We start from the raw sequence: 21,810 nt of genomic DNA, 5'->3' as shown, positions 1-21,810 counted from the left end.
TGTGAGTAGTCATCACATTCACAACTGCTCCTAAACCCTTAATTTCTGACCGTTGTTCAAATCAAAATGAAAAAAGTCAAAGATTGATCACGTTTGTATAATTGTATTACCATAATGCTAATTATGAAACTAAGTGTAAGTGGCATTTTTTCTTAAAGCAAGCTGAAAAACAAATATGTAAAATAACCAACATAGTCAATAAGAATTCATTAATTTTAGCAAAATATTAACATGATTTCTCATTACAAGCTTTAATGATTTTTTATAATTAAACCACTTTTTATAAGACTTGACAAGAGTCTGAAATAATATTTATTATTATTGATTACGGCTTGCTTATGAATAAATAAATAAATAAATATATTGTTACAGGGTGTTAGTTCAGACTCTATCATAATACAAAGATTTTCTTTCTCTCAATAAGAATTGAGTTTTAGTAGATTTAAAAATTATAACGATAGAATTTGAACATTTCTCTATCATTATACGAAGTTGTATGAAATTGTCAATAATTTTTTTACAACAAATTCCACTCGTTTTCCAATTCCAACGTCGACCAAACGATAAATTTTGAATCACATACCCACTAAACACATTAAACATCAAACGAATAAAACTTGACACGCAAATGAAAGGGTCAATTTGAACATTGGGCATAAACTATCACGGCCAGATTCCAATTGATCTTAACATATAATATGTAAAAATAAATTATTAAAATTAATGTTGAATACTTCAAAGTATGTTCTAAATCAGTTGATAGCTGATAGCGTAGCAAACAAAAAACGAACTCATTCAGACAAGTACAAAAGCCGCTTGAAGATCACCCAAACTCGCTTACTAGAGAACACTGCCAGCCATAATAAATAGATGAACCGCCATGGATCATGATGCTATTGAGTTATAATAAATACCGTGAAAATGTCATGTATTTGCTGTGAATTCATGCGTTCTATAGATAAACTGCAACGTCTCTTATATGTTATGAAGCTGGGTCAGAAAAACTCTGCTATATAAGATAGTTTTTTGACATTTGTGCGGTTTCTAGATTAGGTTTTCTATTTGACAACCTGAGAAAAACGCCTGACTGCACAGCAACCACATGGCTCTTGACAATATTTAGAACGATTTAGTATGGAAAGTTCTACATGACATAGCATTCCTATAATATTGATCTATTGATGGCAGAATCGGTCCAAGAAGTTCATTGTTCATTAAATCATGGTTATAGTCAAAATCACTGTCAATAGATAATATACAATTTACTAAAATTTTACTTGTTGTCCTCTTAAGATAGTTGTAAACATTATTGTGTAATGGAAAAAACATACACAAACACATACTCCGATTTAGTTAGGACAAAAAAAGATAATAGTGCTACTATTATATATAGTCGGATTTTCTGGCAAAAACTAACCAATCTTTCGGGAAGAAAAAAAACAATTACGTCTCGGATGCTTTCCGATATGCCACGACAGCTCAATAATGTATATTATTATAAAATGATTTTCATTTTATAGGCATAACAACAATATATGATGAGCAGTAAGTAAAACGATAAGTGTCAAGGTGGAATTAGAAATAAGACAAGTAGCAAAGCAACATCACAATGGCACATCTTATCTGGTTCTGTCAGACACGGATACGGTCAGGAAATTATAAACACTTATTTAATATGCATAAATACGTTTACGTGCAAATTTACAAACAGGTATTTATACATTACGGAGATGTGATCTCATTTCGGCTGCCACCAAATAGAATGATTCCGTAGAATTAGGACACATAATAGTATTCGGCAACTTTATGCCTGTCATACTAAAAATGGAAAGCAAAAAAAAATGTTCTGAAGACAAGAAACAAGAAGAAGTGCATAAAAATGCAGCCTATATGCGTTCAGCTAATGTGTAATAATTTATCATATTTATAAATAGTAGTAATCGTCATTGTAACACAAATTGTATCAACTTTGACGTTAACATATTTGAACATAAAAATCACAGTTTTTTTTCAAATATGTATTACAAGCACTTCCATATTCAATTCTTCTATTTTGAACTTCCAATATGGTAAGTTATATTAATCGCAAAAAATCGAAAATAAAAATTTTTGATATATCTTTACGTTTCAAAGGTTTTTGAACATTTTGACATACCTTAGAAAAATGGATGTGTGTGTATGTATGCGCGGATACAATTTTTCTTTGACGATTTTGGGTACACAGATCAACCGCCAAATATCTATTTTTTTTCAAAGTTTTTAAATAATTTTAAAGTGTTTTCAAAAGTTTTAATTTTTTGAACGGGAAGTACCAGCAATTTGTCTAAAGGCACGATGCCAGGCCCCACTAGTTACAATTTAGTAATTAGAGTGAAAATAGTAAAATTATTTTTCGTGATGATAATAGTAGTCCTTATATTAGTGAAATTATAACATAATAAAAAATATACAAATATTACATTACAAAATTACAAGATATAATTAATGTAAAACAGCTATAGTATGACCTCTATATTATATTTTAAATTCATAAGTATGATATGAATTCTAGAAGTTTTGTTCTTCTGTTGCTGATTTGTTCTTTAGATGATGAAATATTCTTTATAATTTTGGAAAATTTACTTGAATTTTAGATAATATTCTATTTATAAAACAGATATAGCTTGTCTAAACATTTTTAAATGATGGCTATAATATAGCTAGGTCGTAGCTGCATTTCGCTGATGTTGGGTATCAAATAACAATGGATTTTATTTTTGGATAAATAATATATATTTGATGCAATTTTATAGATCTAACTTCGTAGGATTTCTATAATACAACAGACATAGACAGAATCTATTATGGTGATTATTGATAATAGTATAGAACGTTTTTTGCACTTACAATATAGTAATTTCCAATATTGCATTAAATATAAGTAGCAAATCTTCTTTTATATGACTGTTTAAAAGTAAGACTAGCTGTAAGTGGAATTCTGTCTTAAGGCAATTAGGGCATCGTGCCTTAAGGCAAATTGCTGGAACTTCCCGTACAAAAATTATTATTTTTTTAAAAACCGATTAACATTTTTGAAAAAATTTTACTTCGAAAAAAATAGATTTTTGAGAAACTATAAATTTGACAAAAAAATACTTTTTTTTGAAAAAAAAAAAAATTTATTTGAAGAAAAATTTTTTTTTGAGAAAAATTTTTTTTTTTGAAAACAAAAAAAAATTTTGAAAAAAAATGTTTTCTTCATTTTGACATATTTTGAAAATTCTGAACTTTTTTTCACTTGCACTGCACTGCTTGAACTGCATAGAGACGAAATGTCAAAGCTCGCTAGTGCCGCGCCGCCGTCTAACGCGTAAACATTGGTACGGAACCCACAGAAATGTAAAAAAAAAATATACTTATTGTTGAAATCTCTATAAAATATCTGACAATTTGATGTGCATATGTCTAATGATCATTTTTAACCGCCGAATGGCATTTTTTTTTACTTTTTTCATTAGATCTCCGAAACCGCTAGACCTGCCTTCATGAAAATTTGATCAATTCTACATCTTGTCAATACAAGTAAAATGTTTTTTGAATTATTCAAATCGGACGCTCCGTTCTCTTAAAAACGGAGGTACCGTTTTTGGCACTTTTTGCCCCGTATCTTTGGAACGGCTGGACCTGCCTTTGCCAAAAACTAATCAGCACGTCTCCTTATCAATACGAATCGAATGTTTTTTGAATTATTCAAATCGGTTAATCCGTGTTCCCGAAATCGTCGACGAAAATTTGTATCCGCACATACATACACACACATACATACATACATACATACATACATACATACATACACACACACACACACACACACACACATACATCCATTTTTTCTAAGGTATGCCAAAATGTTCAGAAACCTCTGAAACGTAAAGATATATAAATATTTTCATTTTCGATTTTTTTGCGATTACTATAACTTGCCCTACGGGAAGTTAATAAGTATTAGATTATTTAATTTTAGTAATATTTAATTTTTTTAATAGTTATTATAACGTTATTTCATAATATGAATTTATTTTATACATGCTTAGAAGAAATAGGTTTATTAGTGCATAGACGAAAAACTTGATCAATGCCCCTTTACAAAATTACAACATAAAATTATTATTTATATTATTATTTTATTCATTTTTTTTAATATTTGCGACTATTCCATTATGAAACAACATAATCGTATAATGAATTTTAAACTTAATACTAAAAATATTATTTGATCTTGATTCTTGGTTTATAGGTAAATCTGTTACAATATTACATTTATAAATAAAGTTTTAATGTTTAATTCGGCAGCTAGCTCATTTAAAAAAACCTATAATATTTAATACATTGTTTATGACATTAATTCATATGTTTAAATCTAAACCTAGTATTTAATAGACACAAAATTTATTTTCAAAGTACAATAGACTGACATATGTTATTCGTTTATAAACAGTTATTTTACCAACAAAAAAACTAATATATGTGAAATCATAAAACGAGTATAATTTATGATATGTTATAAAAAATGTGACAACAAATCTCTGTTTTCAGAAAGCAATAAAACGGTAATTATCAATTGATAAAGTTGTTTAACTGAATGACTATGTTGCAACAAATGTTAGTAGTTATTAATTTATATGATTCTGAATATGTGATTAAACCTTTTTTGCTAGTACTATGGAATAATTTATCGCAAAATACATAATAATTATAAAATTGCAATATCAAACTCTTGTATTTGACACTTAAGGAAATGCTTAAAGCATAATAGTTGTTCGCTTTGACTTGAATATGTAAATATAGTGCATATATATATCTAGAATCAATTTCTTAACTTCCTGTAGGGTAAATTATAGTAATCGCAAAAAATCGAAAATGAAATATTTTGCATATCTTTACGTTTCAAAGATTTCCGAACATTTTGGCATAACTTAGAAACTAATTGATGTATTTATTTGTGTGTGTGTGCGTGTGTGTTTGTTTAGTTTTTATTTTACATAAATAAATATTTACATTTCATTTTACAATATTTTATACATAAGTGGATTTTTATAACTATTCTTAGTGACAACGATTTTCACTTGAAAATATAGATAGCAATATGTTTCCAAGTAAAAATAGCCGTTGCTCGGCATTGTTGCACCAATAAAAAGTCAGCCCTATTAGATTAATTCTAATAACAAAAATCATCAAATATAGATGGATTAACCATTGGGTTACCATCTAGAAACACGAAGTAAGGAGAAGTTTCAGCCCAACAGCTCATAGGACGTAAGATTCTGATTGCTGTTAAAAAATATTTAAAAAAAAAAAAACTATTCTTAAAAATTTTTTTTCTCTTAAATTTCTCTCAATGTGTGTTATTTCTTCAATGCCATGATATAAATTATATAATATCCCAGATAGCAGCCAAATTTTTCCTTATTACACGTATTGTGTATATCTATTTTAATAAATTTATCTTCAGTTTTCAGAATTTTCAGTTTATTTTTTATCAAATCCCATATAATTTTTTTTACCACATTCAGTTAAATAATATAAGGCATTTTTCTACTTCATGCATGTTTCGCATTTTTCTGTGCTGCTAATTTATTAATTATCAAATAATTTGTTGCTTTCCATTCTGAAGGAATATTTTTGTTTACTATATTCTTTCATATGTTTTTCCAGTTATTTCAGATCAAATTTTCATCGACATATTTGCAGGGATATGTTCTGATAAGTTTTTGGCAAAGGCAGGTTCAGCCACTTCGGAGATACGGCGCAAAAAATGCCAAAAATAATAATTCAGTTTATAAAGCGTCCAATTGTAATTATTCAAAAAACATTTTATTTGAATTGATGAAATGAAGAACTGACAAAATTAAGGAAAGGCAGGTATATCAGTTTCGGAGATCAAATGAAAAAAGTAAAAAAAAAGTAATTTGGCGGTAAAAAATGATCATTAGACATATGCACATAAAATTAACAGATATTTGATAGAGATTTTAACAATAAGTATAAATTTTGTTTACATTCCTATGGGATCCGTATCAATGTTTATCCGTTAGGCACGGTGCTTACGCGCTTCGATATTTTGTCTTTACCAGGTAATGCAGCGTGAATGCTTTGAAAAGAAGTTCAAAATTTTCAAAAAAATTTAAAATAAAAAAAATTTTTTTTTTCAAAAAAGTCATTTTTTTTAAATTTCAAAGTTTTCAAAAATCTAATTTTTTCAATTTGCTTTAAGGCATGATGCCATACACCTCAATTATTGAATATTGATTATTTTTATACCTCGAATATTTAATCACGGTACGGAAAATTCCAGAAATTTGTCTCAATGTGCGACTGGAACCACAAGACCAAGGTACCAATAGACATCATTTTTGTCAAGCAGGTTGAAGCTTATTGAACTCATAGACTACATATATTAGATTTCATACCAAGCAATTAAATAGTGAAATAAATAAATAAATATTTTTTAGCAATAAGTATAGAGAGATGGCTGATTCCCATGCGAAATATTCACTTAGTCAATGCCAGGGAATGTCAATGCATGTATAAAAACAACATTCAATAGTTCTGTACCATTAGTATTGAATCTTGACTCTGTAGTACAGTATGCCGATTAATGCTTTTCTAGCCGAGTGGGAGACTAAAACGGGTCCATGCACGGCGTGACTTGTCAAATGACAAATAATTATGTTTGGTGCTTCTTCTGAATGAAAAACAATCGAATATTGTTATAATATAACGTGCATTTCAAGTGAACGTTTGTGATAAATTCTATAGTTATGTACTTAGTGTAGTTGACAGTGAATTTGTGTGTTCATATTCGTATATAAAGTGCTCAGATAAAAGCAGGTAAGTTGCTGCTTGAAATCTTAGCAGATTTTTTTTGTCAATGAATTGATTGATATCATTACTAGATATGGTTGAGAGTAAAGATAACATTGTTATGATACAACTTAATTTTGATTGGAGAGAAATTTTGATATATTATCATTTGATTTATTTAATCGTGGATTAGATAACGCATTTTAGAAATTTGTCATAAAACGGTAATAAAAAATGTATGGTAAAATATATAGAATTATCTGACAGAAAATTATAGAATTCAATTAAATATATATATATATATATATATATATATATTATATATATATATATATATATATATATATCATTTATAAAATTTCCGTGTCACAAAGTTCGTTTCCGGACTCCTCCGAAACGGCTTAACCAATTTTCCAAATTTTATATTTGTGTTCAGTAGGGCTGAGAATCAGTTCGGTAAGTGTTAAGGGTTCGTTTACCCTTCAATTTTATTTTTAAATTTTTGAACGAATTTTTCTGTTTTTATTTTTTTATAATGTTAAATTAAAAAATACATATAACCCTAATTTTTACTTTTTAAGCACCAACCCCCTATTTTATATGGCCATTTTAGTACTTTGTTCATTTTTTATACCGCATTCAGTCATTAAAAATGTTTACCATAATTTTAGTTCAGAGTTTTAAGCTTAAAAAAGGCTTCAATTTTACTTCATAAAAACTTTATTAAAGCTTGTCCAACCCTAATACTTTTTTATTTGTGGTCAAATTTCTTTATTTTACTTCAAACTACTTTGTTTTTACCAAGCGTTCTTCACCCCTAACATTTTTTTCAAATTTTGGGACCAATTTTGTTTAAAATTTTTTATAACTTCAAAAGAAAAAGTTCTTTGCACTTAAAAAACTGTTTATTTTTGTCAAGGGTTGATTACACATAATTTTTTTTAAATATTTGAATCAATTTAAAATGGTTTGGATAAAGAGCATTTTTGGACTATCAATGACTATTAATATGACCCGGGAATATTTATATGTGGCAGTGGGTAAACTATTTATATATTTTTTTGTAAACAGCTCTTTTTACTTATATACCACTTTTGCAATCAGTTAGTCAATTTTACACCAGAAATATTTTTTATGACAAAACAACGTTTGCTGGGTCAGCTAGTATAGCATATATATATATATATATATATATATTGCTACTACATAACAAGTGGTTTAAAAGCGATTTAATTTTTTTTGGGAAAAAACTTTATTATCTCAAAATACGCTTCATATTCAACTATTCTGTTGTTATTGAACTTAATTAAAAGCGATTTAATTTTTTTGGAAAAAAACTTTATTATCTCAAAATACGCTTCATATTCAACTATTCTGTTGTTATTGAACTTTATTTTATAGCGTGTTCTTTTTATTATTTTTTTTAATGGGAGGCCCTTCAAAATCGACAAATTTTGAAAATTATAAATTCATATGTTTGAGATATGTTGTTCACGTTTACAAATTAATAAATATTAATCACACTTTTTAGCAAAACTCTAAGTTGCACTTCATTTTTTCTTCTAAATTTTGCCTGGGAGTTTTGGGAAAACCTGCATATATATCGTATAGGGTAGAGCGGGGCTAGTTGAGCAAATTTTTACTTAAACGGATGTAGCACCTCAATGAAAAGTCTCAATAAATTGCTATATGACTTAATGGATTTGTTGTTTATCGCGTAACAAAAGTGTTAATACTATTTTTTGGTAATAAGTAAACTCTAAAAGCTACAGCTGTTTAAATGCAAAAAGTCAAGTATGCTCAATCTACCCCATAGGTGAGGCAAGTTGAGCACTAAGAAAGTATAATAAAATCATAGGTTCAATGTCGATTAGTAATGAAATAAAATAAGTTTTTAATAACCAGTTCTATATTTATAGTCTTTATTGACAGAGAAAACAAAACTTATAGTAATTTGCTTTGAATAATTAACGAAAAGTAGAATCAACAGAACAATATCGTAGCTTAGGAATTATTTTACCATTATATTCAGTATTTTTGTTTAAAATCATTATTTCTTTACATTACTACTCTAAGACTCAGCTTAAATCTTAAAAATAATAATCAATTTCTGGAAGTTAATGGTAATTGTCTTAGTGACAGAACAAGTTTAGCAACTATGCTCAACTAACCCCAACTCGGAATTTCAGAAATAAAAGTGAGTTTATAAAAGAACCGTGAGAATTATAGCCAGAATCTCTGTGCATATTAAAAGTACTATAATTATATGGAAGAATAAAATTTACCTGGTTAAAAATAAATAACATTTAACTAAACTAGACGAAAACTCGTGATGAATGACTTTTTTACTTTTTGGTCTCAAAATAAACAAAACGCCCGTGAGCCTCACTCATTTGTCCAGCGGCCACTAGCGATCGCGGGATGTTTATTTCTCCCAAACCTCTATCTTTCCGCCATATAATGCCTAAACAGACGGTGAATAGTTTTAGAGATATTTCGATTGCTCAACTTGCCCCTATGCTCAACTAGCCCCAACTCGGAATTTCAGAAATAAAAGTGAGTTTATAAAAGAACCGTGAGAATTATAGCCAGAATCTCTGTGCATATTAAAAGTACTATAATTATATGGAAGAATAAAATTTACCTGGTTAAAAATAAATAACATTTAACTAAACTAGACGAAAACTCGTGATGAATGACTTTTTTACTTTTTGGTCTCAAAATAAACAAAACGCCCGTGAGCCTCACTGATTTGTCCAGCGGCCACTAGCGATCGCGGGATGTTTATTTCTCCCAAACCTCTATCTTTCCGCCATATAATGCCTAAACAGACGGTGAATAGTTTTAGAGATATTTCGATTGCTCAACTTGCCCCTATGCTCAACTAGCCCCATTCTACCCTATGTGTGTGACTTACAATATTGGAAGTACATCGTTATAATTACGTATCTTTATTTAGCCTATTTTTCTAAAGTTTAATTAATATTTATTATTAAAACAATATTTTAAAAGTTTGAATTTTACCACATTTAATACAAAGGTTCAAAAAAATATAGGTCTGAGGTGTCCTTCTTAGTAGAAGTGTACTAAAAGATAAATATCATCTTAATATTAAATTAAACTGGCGCTTTTAATCAATTTAGGATATGATTTATGCTTCACTAATAATATAATTTAATAGTTTAATTTAAAATTAAAAATTAAATAGTAATAGTTAAAGTTCCATTTTGCTTCTAAGATATTTTCATGAATTTCCTCATAGATAATCTCACTCAATAAGTATTGAGATTTAGCAACTTTTTAAATTCTGGCGATAAAATGTCAACTGCTTTATTCCAAAATAGAATTTTAACTTCTACTATAATGTGATTAGTGCAATTTCAAATTGAGATCTTTCAAACAAACTTTTATTGATTATGTTATTTATAATTACTTATAATTTTATCAATTACATTTATTTTTTTACACATTTTATTCGTATTCTAAACGTATATTTTATGTTAGTGCAAAGGTTAATACCAGTCAGTACAAAGTACCCAAAAATTATTAACACAGTGAATGTTTTATAATTAAATAATATTTTAGTAGAAATGTTTGTTGAGACCATAATCTCTATTATGACACGAAATTACATAAAAACCGTTATTCAAGAACTAATTACAAAGATTTGGATTACTTCATCCAAAACTAGTCAGCACAATTACCAATTGATATCTTTTGAACAGATTTTGAACTTTCAAAATTGGTTAAGGATTTTTGGCGAAAATTCCTTATCCCGTTCATTCACACATTCATGCAAGTTGCTTTAATTCAAAATGCTACTTAAACTTATTTTAAATATTAAAGTTAATTTGCTGTAAGTGAATTAATGGAATTAGCAATAATCTTTTTTTAAGTAAAACTTCTTTAGGCGCGACTAGGGTATTAATCCGTACAAATACAACGGAAATGCGATACGGCCGAGTCGAGTGCCAATGATTCGTCATTTGCTCTCGATGATATCATTTCTATACGGATCGTTTGTGATTAGGCGTCGTGTATGTGAACAGAGATCTGTCGTTGTAAGCCGGCATCAACGCTGTATGCGTACCGATATTAACAAGGAAATCGGCATAGACATAAACATTTTAAAGTTACATCGTAGTACAAATCTTGAATTAATGAAAAATGCCAGAATCAGAAGAATATTTTACCCTGTTCTTTGAAAATAATAAAACAAATTAAAAATTCGTGCCGTGTACTAAACGTAAGTTTATTGCTATATTATTCGTAGTTTCTATAAATCTTTGAAGTTATTAAAATGAAAAATATTTTTAGGCAAGACAGATATTACAGCTGTTCTAAGAATGAGATTATAGCGCCAGCAAAATAGTAAACAAAATACAAGCAGTCAATGAATGTATGTTAATTTTAATTACATGAAGTTCTTCAAACACAATTACATGATGAGTGAAGTTGCGAAAACAATATTTGTTTAAGCGTTGTTTAACATAATCCACTGTGTGAACGAATATTATAGAGTTTATTAATCAGCAATTACTTCATTTCTCTAATGAAGGTTCATTTCTAAATGCTAATTACAATGACAAACCGATCATGTCATATTTGAAGTATGACTTTAATTACATTATTGTTTTTAAATATTATACATATTTTTAATGATATTATAAATATATAATTTATAATTTATCATTATATAAATGTGTATAATGGTTGATACTAATAAATGTATGCATCAAGAGTGTTACCATATTACTAATAATAAACATTATTCGAAGTTGTCATATGTGGTATTTATTTTAACTTAAATGCCATCTTGTACAGTAGCAAATGAACTTCAACCGCGTGTGAACCTTACGCGCACTCTTTTTTTTAATTGATATATCAAACAACTAAATGACTTAGAGACTACACACCTACTAAACACAATAATCATGAAAATAATATCATTTGTAAAGAAGTGTTATAAAATCAATAATACTAACCATGTAATATGCGATAAATATAAAAAGTACAGAATAAATTTACTAATATTATTACGCAAAGTGTTTTTCTATCAAAGTTTGTATATATAAAGTGCTTTGATACTTTGAACATTTTCCATAAATTTGAATTGATCTAAAAAATTAAATAATTTCATTGTCGATTATTTGTAGCAAAATTCAGTATATATCTGTTTCAAAATGTTAACTATGATTATTTTTCTAAACTAAATTGCCGATATTCAAAATATGAAATCAAAAATCCCCAAGTCTGATCTATGAAGAAATGAAAAATGAGAAATAGATGCTTTGTTAAATTTTTTCTACTAAGATACTAATAAATAAACAAAACAAAAATTATTCGGTTAATTTTCATATGTTTTGAAATATTTTTTTTGTACAAAAGACAAAATCGTTGATGCCTCACATATAAAATAATCTATTTCATCATTTGCATTTAACAAATAGAATTAAACGCAATTAATAAAATACTTTGTTGTAATAAAATTAAAACATAAGGTATGTAAATAGATAATATGGTAATAAAATGGAGATTGACAGCATATAATTATAATTATTACATTGCGTACATACACCTTACATACACCAGATTACTTGATAAGAGATACTATGATAGGAGATTTTCAATCAAATAGAGATAAATCAGTAAAAAATATTAGCTGGTGGTAATATTCTACTAATAGTTTGAAATACTTACTAATACCATTAGAAATATATTTTCGCTTTTATTATATTTTTAATTAGATTTTTTTTGCAGATCTAGTCAATAAACTATAAAAATGGTTGCGCTACTACTCAGCACATTAGCTTTAATACTATCAGTAACTTCGCAGTTTGTGGACAGACCTCATATTGTTTACATCATGGCCGATGACTTGGTAAGTTTACCCAAAACATTTAATGTAATTATTATCTTATCAAATTGCTTGAACTTTACAATGATCTTCAAAGTTCCATCAATAATTCCATCTTATCGAATCATGCATCCTTGACATTGATAATATAACGCTCAGAATTAGTAGAGATAAGTGACCATAAGATTCAGGCGAAGAAAAGAAATGTTTCTTGAAACATTGCTCAATTAGATAAAATTATTAATTGATATTTGTATGCATATACAAATAAATATGCATATGAAAATAATGAAACGATAAACGAAAACAAATTTTTTTTGATAAACTTAAGTAGATATTGTAGGGGAGACTGCGTACGGTTGTGCTACCTTTCTTGATCAGCCATAATTTTGTTAATTTACCTATTAGCTAGGAAATAAATGAATTAAATGATAATTTGAATTTTAACCATCTTCACCCGAAAAGGATAAAACCCACAACCAAATGTTGCAACCATACCCAACGCACATTTTTGAAAACAAATCATCGTTATGACTGAGCTAAATTATCTAAATTAACTACTAATGTTTATGTTTCAGCAAAATTACAAAGTGAACTATATATTTACAAGAAACAGTAATTATTAAAAAAAAAGTAGATCAAAGAATTTTTTTTGACTCTTTAAAAGCAATGCGGTTCACAATTCAAATTTTTTGCAAGTCTCTAGCTCTGCTGCTATTAAAAAACAGCGGCAAGATGGCAATGAATTTTATAGTTTTGTTTTTCTTGCAATTTTAGAGAAAACTATTAATAACTATTAGTAAATTACTTATTACAACAATGCAAAATTATATACAAAAATAAATGTAATAAGTACTTAAACGAGAAAAAAATATTTAGACTATTCTTAAGGGAGTATTCTAGTGTAGAAATTCAGAAAAATCGACTTTTTTATTTCATATTTTCAAAGTTTAACTATCTAAGAATATGGGTACGAGAAGGTTTTTGACAATTTGAATTATTTTCGGAGATATAGGCATTTTACTGACTCGCTCTCCAAACTGGTTTGGCAGGGTCTAATCGGACAAAAGGCATTAGGAAGTCATTAGACCAATTTAAGACAGTATATCGTCAGATGAATTATTAATTCGATGTATAGGTTCAGAAACTCAGAACAATATTGAATCTCTAAACTCGTTGATTTAGATTTTGCGCCAAAACATATTTATTCCCGATCTCGGGTATTTGAAAAGCAACATTTATTGCTGTTTGCATAATGAAGGTTTCTTTCCGATTTTAAAAATGACCCTTATGGTAATGCGAATTGGGCCAGAAACTCATTCATTTGCTGTCAGACGCGACAATGCCCGGATTGAACGATCTGAAATACGTACATCCAACGCTTCAAAGGAGGCTGAACTGCTCGATTTGAAGAGAGAAATGCAGAAAATAGTTTTTTAGGAGTAGAAGAAGGTCCGATGCATGAAGCAAGAATTGAAGTTTAAATGAAAGAAGTATAACATATCATTTTATAACTTTGACAGCAAAAAACTTCACGCAAAACTTTAAATGCGTTTTTCTCAGAACAGACTTTTTCAGTACTGTTGACACGATTTCTCGAGTTTTAGTCGACCAATTCACTTGAAATGTTCAGATAGTCTTATTTGTAGACCTATCTATAGCCCGAACTAGGATTATCTCCAAATTCCTATTTTTACTATTTTTAAAAAATTCGAGAAATTCAAAAAACAGTAAAAAACACTTTTTTTTCAAACAGTCGCCAATTTGTAAAAAAAAATTTCTACTCATCGCTAGTTCGAGCGATTGCGACATCATTGTAGATGAATAATCTTTTTATTTCTTTTATTTCGAATGACTAGGAGGGCTGAAATCATGTTAAGACTGAGGTGCCGATTTTTTGAGACCCCCCACTTCATCAGCTGCCAGTTTCAATTTTCAACTTTTTTTTTAAATTTTTGTACTGTATTTTAATAATATGAATAAACAAGTGGTAAAAAATGGATAGTAAAAACATTCATTGCTTTCTTTTACGATACTTTAAAAATGACCTAAAATTCATCGCTCTATACTAGAATACCACCTTAAGAAGACACTTTATAGTAGATTAAATACGTCCATGTGTGCGGTCAAATAATTTATTTACCTTAATAGTCATATAAACTCTTTTTTATTTTATTTGAAAAAGCGATTTCAAATAGCTTCAAATTTGCCAAATATTAACTTAGGATGTTTTATATAAAAAAATTGAAATCGCCGATTGTTATAGGTCCTTGGTTGCATCCAAGTAATTACGCCTTGACATTTTTCACGCCCGTTGAGATCTCATCAATCGATAGCAACTAATGTGGGAAACTGTGTTTAGCAAGCAACCCATTATTCATTCATTCACACATTTGTTATTTCCTATTATTATTATTGAAATCTTGGGGATTATGAAAATGCTAATAACAATTGTCTTCGTTGCCATAAAAGTAACAGTTATGTACCAGGATGTGCGTATATGTTGCAAAATAAACTAAAATGCGTAAAGCTAACTATTACGAAACTACTTAATTCGAAACGTTATCATATGTTGGCTTTTTATTTTATTTTATAATTTTATAATTCAACTGATGCGCACAAATCTGGCCCAAACGATTCCTAATTGTTATATTTTTATATGTTTGGCGAGTTGCATCATCAATAAGGATTGAGATTTGCCCACTTCGTCAAAATCCTTAAAAAATATTCAAACATTAATTTCAAAGGGACGATCCGATGGGTACGATTTCAGTCTGATATTTTTCGATTTTTATAATTGGTTCGAATTTTTTTGTTACAAACTAGACAAAAAATGTTGGATTTTTCTGCTAATTCTAAGGAAATGACTGGGACGATTGGCTCGCAAAACTAACCATTGCTAATCCATATCATAATATTATAATATAGGACTATCAAATGGTTTTTAAATTTGAAATGCTAGCAGCTCTTTTTAATGAAACGACAGTGAAAGTTAATATGTATTAATATTTTAGTTCATATGCACGTGCAAACACATACTTTTTTAACCAAAACGATTCATGACTTGAAATATCGAAAAAACATAAACTGATTTTGGCATAGGGTCCAAAGGAATAAATATGTAATATGTTTATTTTAACATATGTTCCCCCTATTAGTAGAAGCTAGAAATGTTTTGAAAGATATTTTATTGTCGGTCCATTAAAAAAGTATCATTTCAGTTGTAACAGTTTCTTCTTAAATCGATATTGAGATCCACTGATTATATATTTCTACGAAATAAAGATTGATGATTGCTGTAACTATTCCGCTACCTATTCAAGTATGAATAATTCCACAGCTGTTGTTTATTATTTCATAATTAATCATTTTCTAGAAAAAGTGCCTAATTACAACATACAACATGTTTGGGGCTAGTAGTACCAGGGCAGGTAGTAACGACAGAAAAATGACAGTAATAGTTCAGATAATTTATTCTTTACTCATTTTTATTAAAATTAACATGTTTCTGAGTAATTCTTTTCATACATGCACGTAAACTATAATTAATACAAATAAAATGTATAATGTCGATCAACGCGATTTTCAACCAATGTCTTTCGAACAGTTTTTGAATTTTTAAAATCTATTTAAGATTATAAACTGAAATGAAGATGAAATAAAATTGGTTCAGCCGTTTTTAGGAAAAGCCGATAAAAAGTCAAAAATTGGCTCACATATATATACAAACACACATACTTCTTTCAAATTTGGTCTCATTCGGTCCAGAATGATTTAAAACGCCGAGAGGACATAAAATTAGCAAATCAGATTTTTTGCGAAAACAAATTTATCCTTCGAGAATTAAAAAAAAAAATTAGCTTAATTTCGAGACGTTTTGATGAAATATACGGCTACATTGATCGGGGTACAAATGAGTTTTATATTATAGTGTGTAATATGTGTTTTGTAATGTAGAGTCAAATAGAGAGAAATAGATCATATAGCTTTTAAAAAGGTAATACCAGTAAATAGATAAACCATGGCCAAAGATGCAAATTAAGGAACGGATTGTGTTGCAAACTAGAACAACGTTACGAAGGAGCTATGTAACGTAGCGCTTCGCATACAAAATGGTACTAAATACTAATAAAATGCTATGTGGTGTTGTGCAGTCAGGTGTTTTAAATTGTCTAAAAAAATAATTTTGGAAATTATTAAAATTTTCGATTTATGGTAAATAAATATAAAAAATATTCACTAGTTATTTAGAATTAAATTAGTTAGGAATTTTAAACTCAGAATCTGAAATCTGCTGCAGTATCTTCAAAGCAATGAAGTTCATACAATTTTTAAGTATTGCAATGAATTTAAAAATTAATTTGGTCTAAAATAAGAAAGCTTTACCTTTAGTCTAATTGTCATCATTTCATAAATAATATTTTTCATGCTTTTCGAGAAAAAAATGGTATGATTGCATTAAATTGACATAGTTTTTCAATATTTTGGTACTGGTTAGATAGGTTTTAAAAAATAAGAATTAGATGTATTGGATGTATTAGAGGTATTAGATGTATTAGATATACAAATTTACAATTAAATAACAAAACAACCAAATATAAAATACAAATAAAGGAGTGCTAAACTAATTTAATTTTGTGTCTTGATTTTATGAAACTTGATATTACGTCTTTGTTTAGAGCATCTTCAAAAGTTGAGGTCTTGTTTATCCATTAATTTGCAGAAATTATTAAAAAGTTTAGAAGCTTTTCTGAAAAAAAAAAGAGCAGTATCAGAGACGAAGAAAAATATTCCACAGCTAAGTAATACTGGCTATAATATAGCCAAAAATTACAGTATTTGTAAGATATCACATATAATTAGTAACAATAGATATTTATAATATGAAGGGGATGGTACCACTGTATTTCTTGAAGTCAAAATTAATATATTCAGAAATGTCATAAAAATTGTTGGCTTTTAGTAAATTAATCAAAACGTTGTGGAATTTATGATTGCATAGTTGACGTATTTGTAAAGGTAATAAATTGAACATTGAATTTTTGTGACAAAAATAAATTTTAGATCCAATTGAAGAGATTTGAATGACAATACAAAAATCTAACTCACGTAAAAATTATTATCTAATACATCTAATACATCTATAGTCATGAGTGAAATTTTATTCCTTCTCTTTGTCAATATTTTACTCAATTGTTCATAAGTTACAAATATTTTGAAGGGCGGTACGGAACTTTAAGATAGTTAAGTTAAAAGCAAACCTTATCAATTTCTAAAGAAAATTCGAAAACATGCATTCATACTACATATCCTAATTTTATGAATATCATTATCAGAATTTCCTGAAATGTTAGGATAAATTACAATTTTCGATTCTTTTGCTATCTCTAGAAGTACAAGTTGTAAATTATATCAAATTAGTATAAAATGATTCTGACTATGGTCTATGTAAAAGTTCTGTAAAGTTTCTTCTGCTTTATTTTTATAATATTTTCTGTTTCTAATAAATTACACTTTTGTTTAATATTTTACAAACATTGAGTAATAAAAAATATAGCAAACAACATACTCACTTACGTTGCAAAATATAATCCAGGCTTATAAAAAGATACAAAATCTAAATATATTAATGCATATTAATCCATCGTTTATGCAATACAGAAATATTTATATATGGACTTTGTATTGTATTAAAAAATGTTACGATTTTATGAATGTGTTTTTCCTTTTGTAATTCTTTTATTGAATCATTACCATTTTCTACAGCTATTATTGACTTAAAATACTTTAATCATTAATCGTCAAAGCGTCATCAAAATTCTTTTAATTCATTACTCTAATACGAGTTTATGAAATTTAAAAGATTGATTCCATGATTAAATGCGAATGTCGTCAGAAAAATTTAATTGTTATGCGATTTTCATCGCGGTTACGTATTTAGATTTTTGATAATTAAAATTGAATAGAGATTGTTTTTATCACTTTAATTAGTATGTAGTCAAAATATTTCTGAAATTTTTAAATGACCGATTAATTTTATCTAAATTTCATTTAAATTACATTCTCTATATCAACAGATTAATTAATTTAAATAATTCCCAAACCATACTATCATTATTAAAAACTATTATATTAGAGTAATTGGTAAAATGAAATATTAGTGAATGTTATAGTTCGTATTTGCGTAGAAAGTGTACAGCAAATTGTAAGATTTTTCAAAAAAATTGTATTAATCATTGACGTTAAATAATTTAGAAATGCATACTAATAAATATTTTTATTAGGGTTTATTCTAAAAAAATAATCTATAAAAAAATTTGAAGAACATCAGTGACGTCCTTATATTTGTTTAATCTTTGACATTTTTGTTACTCAACTTGAAGTTAAAAAAAAATTAATGTTTTGATACTTTTTTATTCTTTGATAGATATTGTTTTCAAGAACGAAGATATAAAATTTGAAAATAAAATAATATTGAAAACAAATTTTGGTAAAAGGAGTGTATGTATGTTTTAATTTTTCTACGGCATTTTGAATAATTAATTCAAATGGTTCGAAATGCAGAGAAATAAGTGCAAAAACTAAACATGACACCTAGGTAAGTGGCATTTTAGCACAAGGCAAGTTGCATTAACTTCCCGATAATAATTGACTTAATCAATCGAAATTGAGATTTAGCGACTTAGATTGATATGGCAAACTATATCCTGATCTACTCATAATTAAAATTTGAACACACTCATAATAACATTACATTTGTTTTTTTTAACATAATTACTAAGTACTTTATTCACTTTGTTTCAAATATTGTTGTGCATTTTGTTTAAGAAAATGCCACACTTTCTTTGTCACATGTATAATAACATACTATTTTATCTATATTATATATAAATGTGGTTATATAACATGTAAATTATAATACCCTTACCCAAAAGTAAACAACTCATGTACCAATCTACCTGATGTCCTTTTATAATTATATAATATTTATATTATACAATAAAATATATGTTTTTAAACTTGAATTTTGATCTGGCTGACAAACAGCTGGGGCGTTGGAAGTAGTATATATGATTAAAAATTATTAAATAAATTCAAATACTATCTGATATAATTTGATATTAGTACTAAAGAACATGCCAGAAAAATTAAATTGAATCCGACCATCAAGTATGCATACACATACATTAATTTCTCCGAGTTATGCTTATATGACCACATTAAACATAACATATAAACAACATTTTGTTTTTTGTTTTTTTTTGCACTTTCTACAATTTATTTAAAATATAGCTTAGAACGTTAAAAATGAAGTTAAGTATCAATTGCTATCCATGAGCGAACAACAACTTAAGTTAAACGTTAATAGATGGCATGTGGGTGCATGAAAAGAAAATCATAATAGAGCAATAATAATTACATTATTAAATAAATCTATATTGCAAATGGAAAGTATTTTTTTATATTTTTGATGGCGGCGCCTAAGTTAAACCGAAATAAAATTATATGATAATATAATAAGAAAAACCACAAATCCTATGTTATTGTATTGATTATTAAGGAAATGTCTTTTTTTGCTTACTCCTGCTTTATAGTACAGCTCGAAAGAGTTGTATTTCAGAGACTTTCTTCACTTATCACTTGTCCTGGTCCTCGACAGCGACAGATGAATACATAACTAGTTCCTTCAATAAATTATCTGTTATAATATTCATTATAGAAATTATGATGTCAAAATAACTTTTACATTTGTATAAAAAAAACAATTTAAGGCAAAAACATAATGCAAGTGAATTTACATGGGACTAGTTATTATTTTATCTGTTTGCTAGTGGGAATAATGAGCCTAATTTTTTTAAAGCTTCTCGTAAAGAGAAGCGCAAAATATCTATGATATAGTAACACTTCTGCTACGAGAGTGTTTTACGCAGGAGCGCTGCTGTACCGGCCAGCCTGCCGCCCAGTAGCGTTACTGAACGCACCAGACAAAACGACATATTAAATGATTTTCTACTAACTTTTAATAAAAATAAAAAGTATGTATTACAATTTTACTAAATATTTTCCAGGGATGGAATGATGTGAGCTTTCACGGCTCAAACCAAATATTAACGCCAAACATTGACGCTCTAGCCTACAATGGAATGATTCTTAATCAGCATTATGTGCAGCCAACGTGCACTCCTTCAAGGGCTGCATTGATGACAGGAAAATATCCCATATATACAGGTAATAGCTATATGATTTTATATATTTCTGTGTTTCAGACTAATTTTTGAAAAATAGTTCACATATGACTGATTTGTTGCACCATTCAATTAATATTATTAAAAGTTATGTGCGTAAGTGGCTAGAGCATCCCGTGTTCTAGGAGGCTGACTCTGGCAGAAGTGATATCATTTTAGCCTTCATCGAGAATTCCTGCATTACTGAAATATTTGATATTTATTAAATTACTAATTTATTTCAGCTAAAGCGTGAGAAATAATTATTTTACCTTCTTACTTGACATTTTCAATTTGGCACAGTTTTCAATTTTTTGAATCTTCCAATTTCGAATTTATTATTTCCATATGTACTGACAGAGTCTAATAATCGGGCGTGTTATTTTTTCAAGTTAATGCTACATCAGATTATTATATTCTGGTTATATATATATATATATATATATATATATATATATATATATATATTTCTACTTATAGGATTACAAGGTTACCCACTGTCGATAGGCGATACCAGGACGCTGCCTGCAGGTAAAATATTACCTGGCCATTTGAAAGATTTAGGATATGTGACCAGGCTGGTTGGAAAATGGCATTTAGGATATTCTTCCCTTAATGCCACACCAACTCACAGAGGATTTGACTCGCACTTGGGGCATTGGACTGGGTTTACTAGTTATTATGACTACATCCATGAAGGATTAGTGAGTATTGATAAATATTCATAATATTAAAAACTATATTTGTTTAAGATGAAAATTAAAGCAAGTCGCAACTCGGATTATAAATAACGCAAAGGCGTATAAGGAAAACTATGAAAATATTGAGCATCTTTCAACTTGCAGGTCAATGCCTTTTTAGCTTTGGTTCAATGCAACAGATATA

The 21,810-nt window shown here is 28.0% G+C and overlaps 1 protein-coding gene across 1 annotated transcript; it reads left to right on the top strand.

The window, feature by feature from the left end:
• Positions 1 to 6,669: 6,669 nt before the first annotated feature.
• LOC113374938 (arylsulfatase B-like) lies at positions 6,670 to 21,716 on the top strand. The gene is made up of 5 exons (XM_026614897.1): positions 6,670 to 6,870; positions 12,604 to 12,724; positions 20,770 to 20,929; positions 21,406 to 21,629; positions 21,678 to 21,716. Exons 2-5 carry the CDS (start codon positions 12,626 to 12,628, stop codon positions 21,714 to 21,716), a joined length of 522 nt encoding a protein of 173 aa, XP_026470682.1. The 5' UTR covers positions 6,670 to 6,870; positions 12,604 to 12,625.
• The last annotated feature ends 94 nt before the right edge of the window (positions 21,717 to 21,810 follow it).

This window comes from Ctenocephalides felis, unplaced genomic scaffold, assembly GCF_003426905.1.
Source record: "Ctenocephalides felis isolate EL2017-DRISC unplaced genomic scaffold, ASM342690v1 CF-g0.4_SCAFFOLD_01886, whole genome shotgun sequence".
Taxonomy (NCBI): Eukaryota; Metazoa; Arthropoda; class Insecta; order Siphonaptera; family Pulicidae; genus Ctenocephalides; species Ctenocephalides felis.
This window is presented reverse-complemented; position numbering and strand designations above follow the sequence as displayed.